This window comes from Morone saxatilis, unplaced genomic scaffold (assembly GCF_004916995.1).
Source record: "Morone saxatilis isolate NCDOM2014 unplaced genomic scaffold, NCSU_SB_2.0 Contig11, whole genome shotgun sequence".
Taxonomy (NCBI): domain Eukaryota; kingdom Metazoa; phylum Chordata; class Actinopteri; family Moronidae; genus Morone; species Morone saxatilis.
This window is the reverse complement of record NW_023339663.1, coordinates 956,387-966,913: the sequence shown is the minus strand read 5'-3', so window position 1 is coordinate 966,913 and position 10,527 is coordinate 956,387. Positions and strand designations below refer to the sequence as shown.

At 38.3% G+C, this 10,527-nt stretch overlaps 1 protein-coding gene across 1 annotated transcript; it reads right to left on the bottom strand.

Moving 5' to 3' along the window:
- Positions 1-94: 94 nt before the first annotated feature.
- On the bottom strand, positions 95-10,294 carry si:ch211-71n6.4 (para-nitrobenzyl esterase). The gene is made up of 9 exons (XM_035651961.1): positions 10,199-10,294; positions 7,982-8,252; positions 6,967-7,387; positions 4,568-4,675; positions 3,660-3,856; positions 2,041-2,240; positions 1,903-1,961; positions 1,275-1,442; positions 95-117 (listed from the first exon to the last, which is right to left on the bottom strand). The coding sequence occupies exons 2-9, from the start codon at positions 8,243-8,245 to the stop codon at positions 95-97; spliced, it is 1,440 nt and encodes a 479-aa protein (XP_035507854.1). The 5' UTR covers positions 8,246-8,252; positions 10,199-10,294.
- Positions 10,295-10,527: the final 233 nt, after the last annotated feature.

Here is a 10,527-nt window from a genome sequence, read left to right as displayed (position 1 = left end):
CTAATAACAGTCTAATAACAGTCCGCTAATAACAGTCTGCTAATAACAGTCTAATAACAGTCTGACTTCCTGTCTGTGGCTCTCAGCTCCGGGTTCATTGGTTCCTACTGAAGAAATCTTTAAACGCACACATATATAGTTTAATTTTTTAAAAAGATGCTCGCTGTAGTTTTTATCAAACAAACAGAAGGAAATTCTGCATTTGTTGGGGACAATTTTAGCCGTAGATGAATCCACATTAGGTGCTCTAGTGAGTATTTGGGGCAGGAGGACGGTGTATAAATAAACCACAGTGTGTGTGTGTGTGTGTGTGTGTGTGTGCAACAGTGCAGCTCAATGATGGAGCTTAATGCACAGAGGAAGAAGATATGTCTGTGACACACACACACAGTATTTGTTAGATATATTCACTGTTGGTTTGAGTCTCTTCATGAGATATTTTAAGATAAATAAAGAATCTTTATATGTTGCTTTGATGAATTTGACTGTTTGAGAAGCTTTTTTCTTTCTTCAGGAGAAAATATTTAGGTATGATTTATCATCAGTTCAGAGAGGCTGTTTTTCTGAACTTAAAACAGACTCTGCAACATGAAAAACCCAATGAACCGTGCAGAAAAATCACCCAGGATGCTTTGCAGTTTCCTCTCACAACAGCTAAATGTCAGTTTACTCAGAGCGAGCGTAACAAGCCCCACAGGCACGAAACCCAACATGAAACAATCCTGCTGCAGCACAAACTCATTCAGCAGATACACAGAATTTGTTATTCAGACTTTAACAACCTGTAATGTACACTGACGCTCTGATACACTAATGAACTGCACGGAGGTGTTTCACTCTGGGTCTGAGCAGAGGAAACACTGCCAGCTGTCCCTGGAACAATTAAATGTACATTCAATGTGTATTTTAACAGTTGTTGAACACATTTGAGTTGAGACACTCCATTAACTCCAGTTTTAATCCTGTTTTTTTAATGATGCAGGTTCATGATATGAGACATTAAATTAGTGAATTAAGGCCCATTTTTAGCGTTCATGTCTGTTCATGTGTCAACAAAAACCTGCAGTTCCTCCAATGGCCACTAGAGGCTGGCTCCAGCAGTGAGTCTCCATAAGACCCCATATTAAAATGTCCTTACAGCAGAAATAAACATGTTTAAATCCTTTTTATATAACTGACCTGTTTAAATCATATTAAGGCTTTAAGTTTTCATGGTAGCCTTTTAATCACCGATCTGATTTAAACCTGGTGAACTCTGTGTTTTATGAGTTTACCTGCAGCCCTCCCGGCGAGGTCGTTGTTGGGGCAGGTGACCCTGATGTCGGACACCATGGTGGTGTAGGACCGCTCTGGACAGCGGTCTGTGGTGGGGCAGGGCTCGGAGCTCGGATACAGCTCCAACGCCTCTTTGGTTAGATTCTCACCGAAGGACTGAAGTTTATCTGTGTGGAAAGATAAATAGATAAAATGCACTGAAGTTATTTTAACTAAAATATTGTTGCAATGAATTACATCAACAATTTTAAGTATTTCAAGAAATACAAAGTCAATTTTGTAAGTTTCAGCAACCTGTTTAATTACTTTTTACTGGGTATTTTGATTTCACAGCACAAATAAAAATTAGTTTTACTTAAATTTTTTGATCAGTTTCAACAATTTATTGAGTTAAATTAACTGTTTACAGTGTGTATAAGGATGACTTTAATGATAGCTGCATACAAACACTGTTACCAACAAGCACAACACGAGAGCTTTAACGTTTGATCGCTGCCTCACAACGACGACCTCGTGATTTCTTGATGAGTCGCGATTAAGTTAAAGGCATACTATGCATACTAACCCTAACCGCTCAAATCTTATTAAAGTCTTATTTGTAAACACAAGTGTGAAACTATCTGTTACCTTTCACAAACCACTGGTAGTCCCCCCAGGTCCATGTGGAGATGTTTCCAGCCGGGGGGCTGCAGAGGAGACACAGAGGACTGAGTTTGACCACAGTAACAGCTGACACCGATGAACCTGAACCAGGTGAGCTCTCACCTGAAGTCAGCCTCCTGCTCTGTCGTCCCGACGACGAAAGGAACGTCACTGTGGTTCCCGTTCTTCTCCCACACCTCGAAAGGTGGACCTTCGAGGACGTATCCGTCCACCACTGCGACCGGCCCGATGAAATGCCCTCTAACGGGGAGGTCCGTCAGCTCCTCTGCTGCCCAGGACGGGTACTCCTGCCACGGCACGGCCTGCAGAGGAACAATAAAGAGTTCACCTTTGGAATATTTTAGATTAAAGGTGCAGAAAATAGAGCCGGTTTGCTCAATTGATTGATTTGATGTTTATGTGTTTGTGTAAGTTTGTTTCTGTCCACTTTGAATGAAGTTCGATGTGTATCAAGGTGTAAAGAGGTGTATGTGTCTCTGGAGGTCGTGGTGGGAGTAGGTTGATAGTGAATTAGTCTACGGTCTGTTTGTGGGTTAAACTAAAAGGGGGTCTATCTCCCATCTTAGGGGAATCCTTTGTCTTCCATCAATGCCTTCAGACACTGACAATAACAACCCGAGTACGGTTCCTTATTTTATGGAAGAAATAAAGAAAAAACATTTAAACAAAAACAAGAGAAATGCAAAAATGAAATGTACAAACTGAGTGACAGCTAGAAAAATGCAACATGACATTTTAAAAACATAATAACAGTAATATACAGAATGATGACTGCTGCACTTATAAAAGTTCATCCTTTTCACTGAGCTCGTATGTTATTTAATTTCATGTAATGCATTATTCATAATTCATCCCGAGGTTACAGTGAAACATGTTGGATGGAAGCTCTTTTTAAAAACGACTTCTGCTTCTCTGCCGAAGATCTTTTCATTTAATAAATCTTAATGGTCTTTCTGAGTGAAGGTGCCGAATATTTCTGTGAAATTATGGCTGCAGATTTCAGAGTTTCACAATGAAAGAAAAATACAATCCAGTAAATTTAGTTTCTTCATTAACTCAAATTAGGAACATCCAGGTGCTCTGATACCTGAACTATCTTTCAACAGGAGAGAGCAATTTAAAAACTTTATGATGGTTATATCACAAAGGTCGCAATGAATCAGATGTTTTATAAAATCCTCAAATATTAAAGGGAACATTAAAGAGAATAACTGCTGTAGGTGTAATGAGTTTTTTTTTCTGTTATTGGATTTTTTTTAATTAGTGGACTTCCTCTCTGATTATCTGAGACTGTAGAGGGAGTGAAGACGTCTCCTATCTATGGAAGACTATTTACAGCAATGTGACGGGGGAAAAAGGATATGTAAATGATTATAATGACAAACTTTCTCAAAACTTTAAAGCATCAAACGTAATTATGTTGAGATACTAAGTTAAGAAAATGTGTCTTATTTTTTAGATATCAAGTCAAAAATATTAAGAAACCTGGTTATTTTGAGAAAATTAGTCAAAATCTTGAGAAAGTTTGTCATTTTGAGAGAATAAGTCAATATTTCAGGATATTAAGTCAAAATATTAAGAAGCATTCTCGTTATTTTGAGAAAATTTGTGTTTTTATTTAGAAAATAAGTCATTATTTTTAGATACTAAGGTAAAATATTGATAAAGTTTCTCATTATAGAGACAGAATCACATTGGCAGGAATGGTCTTCCATACCAACCTGCAGGATCTTTTTGATGGGCAGACGTCTGAGGCAGGTCAGGTCTTTGCAGCCCGTCTTCTTCAGGAACACCAGGTTGTCGGACTCGGCTTGTTTCAGTGTGGCGTTGTAGACGTACGAGCCGCTCATGTCCACCGCCGTGTGGAAGAGACCCTTCGCCAGCGGAGACGTCATCAGGGTCCACACTGACGTCCCACCTTCACCAGACCGCAGAAGGAAACATGATGAAGATGAGGAAGACTGTCAGATGTGTTCATCACTTTACTGTTGCAGCTGGTAAAGGAGCGTAACGTTAGCCCCCAACACATGTACGACTGATATGTATGAAAATTGGTACGCAAGTGTATAATGACCAGACAAGCAAAATAGCCTCTTGGACCCATACCCCAAACCCAAAAGGAAGTTGGCCATTTTGAATTTAGTTGTCATTTTCTGTGATTTTTCGCCTTGTTTTTAACCAACTCCTTCAAGGACAATGATTGAATTGACTTTAAATTTGGTCAGTGCAAACTAAAGACCATCATAATTATAATTTGGGCTATTTGTGACTGTGTGTCAAACGTTGTGTCCGTGGCGTGCCGTATTATTTCTACATTTCGCCATGAACCAGGAAGTTTTCATAACCTCAGTGTAATTTGTTCAATCTGAACCAAACTTCACCTGTCTGATAAGAGTCCCGCCCTGACCACTAATACCAACCAATATTCAGATATAGTCATAGTGCCTAGTATGTCTCATAGTATGGAGATTCAAATTTTTACTATCTACTATCTGTCTTTGATTACTAATAATCAGTTCCTGTATCGGCCCTGAAGTAAACATACTGGTCGATCCAAAAACATGAAGGAAACCTATAAAAACCTTAAAAAGACACATTTCATGTACTTTAATTTTTACAGTTTTCATACCTGAGCTCTGCCCAAATATGGTGACTTTCCCAGGATCTCCTCCGAACACGTGGATGTTCCTCTGGACCCACTTCAGAGCCGCGATCTGGTCCATGAAGCCATAGTTCCCTGCGGGGAGCGGCGGGGAAAGGGATCGATTAGCAACCACAGCCTGCTTTGATGTGGCCTTGTTTTACAGCGTCCCATTTTCTCCGTCGGAAACAAAACCAGCTCGCTCGTAGCGCTCTGGCAGCCTGAACTAAATTTAACTTTTTTCAAGCTGAGGGAGTGAGGAAATGGGCCACGGATTCAAAATTAGAAACCTGAGCGCCGGAGAAACGGCTCCTGGAAGATGAGAGGGACTCATGCGCCCTGCCATCACGCCATCATGTCATGCGAGGCTCTCTCTCATTTAACGGGTCATTTCACATCAAGGTCACAGTGTTTGGATTATGTAACGCTAACGTCCCTCAGCGTGCAATAATGCAAACACTAACACAGCCTCAGAAATGAGCTCCATTCATCCGGCTCACATTCATTAAGCATTCACATCCTAATGGGGAGGTATGGACTGATCAGCATTCGGTCGGACTGTAAACACAATAAATATTTCAAGAGGCTTCTTAAGTGGAAAACAGCTGGTAAGAAAATGGACATTATAACTTATTTAAGCTATTAAAAGCTGCACAGTGACTATAACAACTGCTTCAATCCTTTTTGATCCTAATTTGTGTTTTGAGCAGAGCGTGTAAAGAACTCTCATTTGACCTCTGGTGACCCCAAAGAGGCCTGAGAGTGATTCTGAAATCAGTATCAGCAGAATACAGTCATACTGATGTTCTGTACTCATCTGTACATACAATTATTTTTATTTATTGATCGTGTTTCAGGCTTTTTCTTTTGCAATGTGTTCATATTACGCTTGTGTTAACCACAGACCTTACTTCTAACCAAAAACTAAGCACAGGAATTGATCAGATTTTATTTGGGATGTCACGAGAGCCGATACTTTGGTACCAAGTCGAGGCCAAAATGTTGTTTTTCTACAGTCCCGTCGGTACCGAGGATGTAATTCTCCCTGACCAGACGGTGCAGCATAAACAGCCACTAATACTTCAGTCGGCCGTTAACAGCAGAGGCGAGACAGACACTCGACACGCCGCGAACACAAAGTAAAGAAGAGTAAATTATTAATATAATCTGCACAAAAGATGAAAATAAACATTCATCCAACTCATTCAGATAAAGACTAAAAAACAAACTCTGCAGGACAGTTTTAAGGAGAGAGATGTATTAATGGGCTATATTAATATGTAAGAAAACATTAAGGAGTGACATCCCTCGATTTTATTGATACCAGCAACATTATCGATTCTGCATATCATTGCAATTCTTTTTGATCTTCTTATTGATACCTGATAATTTTCTGTGTGGAAAGGAAGAAGACCTACAGAGGTTTTCAGAGTGTGAACTCAGAGTAGAATTTAAGCAGTTTGAGTTTCTTCAGCAGGAGTTTGATGTAATTGTTTTGCAATGTGTAACTGTCAGAAAAACACACTGGCACTGATAACAGGAATTGATAAGATATCATGATATTTGATTCTGATGGATCAGACAGTTTGGAACTGGAAGAACCGGTTTCTGGTTCTAAACCACCAGAAAATCAAGTTTCTTGCTCGTGAGGCCGATTTTTTAGATATGGAAACCCTGAAAATGTTTTTTTTTTTTTTTTAATACAGCCACACTTTGACCTGCAGTACCTGCTACAGCAGCAAAACTAAAAGAATAAAACTAAACTTCAAACAGCTCAAAATAAATTTGTCAGTATGATATTGAACCTGGGTTCTGTCTCACGTTGGGCAAGAGAAACACAGTGGAAATAAGTTATTTTTCTACTTTTGTTTGTGTTTATCCTCAACATTTTTTTAATGAATATGTATTTCAGATGTCAAATAAATCAAAAACCAGTTCTCGATTCCCATCCCTAACAAAAACCGCCTGACTCTGAGGGAGACGGAGAAGCCAGAAGAGGTAAAACGCTAATTGAGTTTCAGGTTTTAGGAAACGTTCCCAGAGCACTCGACTGCGGCTCAAACATTTTAAGTAAAACTAACTTTATTTTTTAGGTAAAAAAAAAAACCCATGCTTAATCAAGTAGCTTTTGTAATTTTAAGTGAAACTGAATTTTGTGCTGTGAAAGTAGAAAGATACTGAATCAGGATTGTTTCTGTAACACAGAAAACTAAGTTAGTGTCACTTAAAATTAAAAGCTGCCTTCATGAAGAATCTTATTGAACTTAAAAAATGTAGTTTGTGTTACTTAAAGTCTTTAAAATAATCCGTTTTAACCATTTTGATGAGTTGAAGTCAGTATTGATTGACAGCTTCAGGAATAAACTGTATGTGAGTCCTGGACTGACCTGAGGTGTTCGTTGGAGAACCTTCTCTCAGTATCTCCAGAGCCAGGAAGCCGAAGGCGTTGAGTCTGTAGTTGAAGCTCACGTAAACCATTCCCGTGTCGGCGGCGAGCTTCTCGGTGGGCGAGTAGCCTTCCTCTCCTCCACTGAGCATGTGCAGGAAGCCTCCGTGGATCCAGACCATGACGGGCAGCTTGGCGTCAGGCTGCAGCGTGGGCGTCCACACGTTGATGAAGAGGCAGTCCTCCTGGCCCATCAGCTTCCCCGAGCTCAACAGCGGGCGCACCTGAGGGCACACGCTGCCGAAGCGGCCCGCGTCAGACGTCACGCTCTTGCACGTTGGTTCGGTCGGAGGAGCCCAGCGCAGGTTACCAACGGGGGGGGCGGCGTAGGGCATCCCCTTGAAGGAGTACGCACCGTTCTTCTGCAGAGAAAAATAAAACACACAAACATCTATTTAATCTGCAGGAAATCAAACTATGGAAGCACGTTAGGGACAAAAGACAAAGTTTATTGTTAAAATCAGTTGGGCAGTCACTCATTACTAGTAATAATATTACTTCCACAGTAACTAGTAGTGTAACTAATTAGTAATAGGGATGCACAATAATTATCAGGGCAGATCAATAATAATTATTTGTTTTGAATTCCGCAGAATGACTGATGAAGTATGTTTCTGAAGTTTCTTGTTGAACTTTACTTGAAAAAATAAATGTGATGTCGTCAGCCCTAATTACTAATAATTGTCAGTAATAAAAAATTATTAGTTAGTCCGTTCCCTCCTCTTCCTCATTCTTGCTGTGATTTCTGCACAATCAGCACTTGAATGCACTTCTCACATTTTAGGGGAAGTCCAGGAGGGTTAAAACCAGGAAGTAGATTTAAGGATTACAACATCTGTTCTTCAATAAAGTTTTGGTTAAAGAGGAACGTTCGGAGGTCAAATGTGTTCGTTACACTGTGATCTGAAACAGCTTTCTGGTTGGTTTCAATGAGACATTCGATGGTTTAGACTCACTAGTCGCCCTCTGAAGTCTCCGCAGTGCGTTGACACCTCGGTGACGCCCGGCGGCAGCGTCTGGGCCACGTAGCCCAGGTAGGTGGCGATAGAGAGCAGGGCGAGCACGCCGAGGCAGATGAGGACGATGCAGCGTCGGGAGAGCACCAGGAGAGGGTTGATGTAGTTTCTGTGGTGAACGTACTGCACCTCCTCCTCGTCCTCCTCCTGCACCAGGTAGCGGTACTCGGTCCTCTCCGGGACCTCGAACGCATCCTCATTCATCTTCGCTCTGGAGAAAACAGAGAATACTGTTACAAAACATAAATGGACATAAAACACTTATTTCTAAGATAATTACACCTGGTAGAAAAGGAGAGAGCCTTTTGATTTTAACTCTATATGAAACATCTTCCCTCCATTTTTAGTCCATAATTCAGATTCAGACATTGTTTGTAATCTGCTGCTCCAGATTCTTCTTTAATTATCATCATAAAAGTCCATTTGAGAGAGATTGTGCTCGTTTTGTTGTGTTTTTCAGACCTGGAATATGTAACATTGCTGCTCTCTGCTTAAGTTAAAGCTGCACAATTAATATTATAATATAATATAAATATTAATCCTGTTATCTCGCAGTTAAAGGAATGTGATCGACTGAGATATTTATGTTTAAAATGTTTGCTCCACTCATAAAAAGCTCTGCTGCGTGGTCAGGGTTCCCACTGTTTCCAGGACCTTTTCCAGGACCTTTTCCAGGAGTTCCTCATCTAACAAGTATAGCATTAATGCATTCTTCCAGGTTCCCAACCCACAGACAGTCTCTCTGTTTGACTACAGTTTACTACAGTAAACACAGTTAATTTCCAGGATATTTGTTCATTTTAATCAATTTCCAGGTGTTTCAATGATTGGAAAACTAGTCCCTACATTTCCAGGTTTTTCATGATGTTTTATTATTCTTATTTTGATGCAGATTTGTACATTAGCAGGAAAAGTGAAAGCTGCTCTTTATTTAAATAATCTGTTGTTGTATATTGAAACAGCAGATATGGAAATGTGTGTGTATGAGTACAGTTTATATTAATATATGTTATAATATATACGTTTATAATTTAACTGACAAGAAGCAGAGAAAGGTTGAAATATAAAACTTCCTCTGACTCCTTTTCAAACTAGTAATATTAATAATATTTAATGTTGTTTATGAGGATTTATTCATTAAGGTTATTGTTCATTTTATTTTAATGTTATTTTTCCATTTCTTTCTTTTATATGTTCAAAAATTATATAAACAAACAAATGCTATAGAAAGGTTTATCCCTGGTTTAACTCTTCTGTTTAACTGTTCTGAAATACGACTTTAACAACCTTTACTTCAGTTTATATTATTAAATTATACTTTACATTAGTACTCGATTACAGGGGAAATCACTTTTAATATTACATAAAGACATTATTACATTTGTCTGAATCCATCTCCAGATGTTTGTGATGAACATGAGGATGAAGAGTGAAAACAGCCAAACACATGATGATCTTATAGGATAAAGTTGAATATAATAACAGTATATAAAATAAACCTTAAACACAGACAGCAGCTAAATATAACTTTGGTTCTGGTTCTTTTTCTATTTTATTTATTTAATTACATTTATTTCATTTTCATTATTTCTTCTTCTTTTATTTCATCTTATATATTTATTTATTACATTAGTTTCTTTTTTCGTATTTTATATATTTTTTTACATTATATATTTATTTATTTCCTTTCTTATTATTTATATTTCTATTATTACTCCCATACTTTTCCTTCAGGTTTTGAATGCAGGACTTTAGTAATGGAGTATTTTCACAGTACTTTACCTAAAGGATCTGAACTAATAGTAACTAAAGTATATGAACTAACAGTAATAAAGTATATTAACATTGATTAACACTGAATATACTGTCAGCGGACATCGTGAGTTCAATAAAGTTCCTTCAAACATCCGCTGGATACAACAATGTGTAATATTTATATTATATATAATAATATAGATTATAGTTATGTATATTATAATAGAACTTTATAAAGCAGACTGCGGGCAGAAACGCTGCTTTTACAGCTCAAACTTTTCCTGCTCAAACTTCCTCCAACTCGACAGAAACACCGAATTATCTCATTATTATTATTATTGTTCATGTTGTTGTTGTTGTTGTTGTTGTTAGTGCAGGACAAACAGCCCAGCAGTTACTCACCATTTCCTGCAGACACATGAGGAGAAACTCAGACAAACAAAAAGTTGACGCATTTAGTTCTTCACGGGGCGGAGTGCGCATGCGTGAATCTCATCCGTTGGTTTAACCTTTAAAGGGACAGTACACAAATAACTGATCATATAGTATCAATAACTGATCATATAGTATCAATAACTTATCATATAGTATCAATAACTGATCACATATATACTGTCAATAACTGATCAGATATACTATCAATAACTGATTATTGATCCTCTCACAGCCTGATTTAATTTAATTAATTAATTTTTTTTATTCTTACATTTGATATTATTCCTATTTGTTTA

Coding starts and splice junctions, on each gene's coding strand:
- si:ch211-71n6.4 (XM_035651961.1), bottom strand. CDS start 8,245: ATGAATGAGGATGCGTTCGAGGTCCCGGAGAGGACCGAGTACCGCTAC. Junction 7,388..7,981: donor GAGACTTCAGAGGGCGACTA/GTGAGTCTAAAC, acceptor TTTTCTCTGCAG/AAGAACGGTGCGTACTCCTT. Junction 1,443..1,902: donor CTACCAGTGGTTTGTGAAAG/GTAACAGATAGT, acceptor CTTTCCACACAG/ATAAACTTCAGTCCTTCGGT.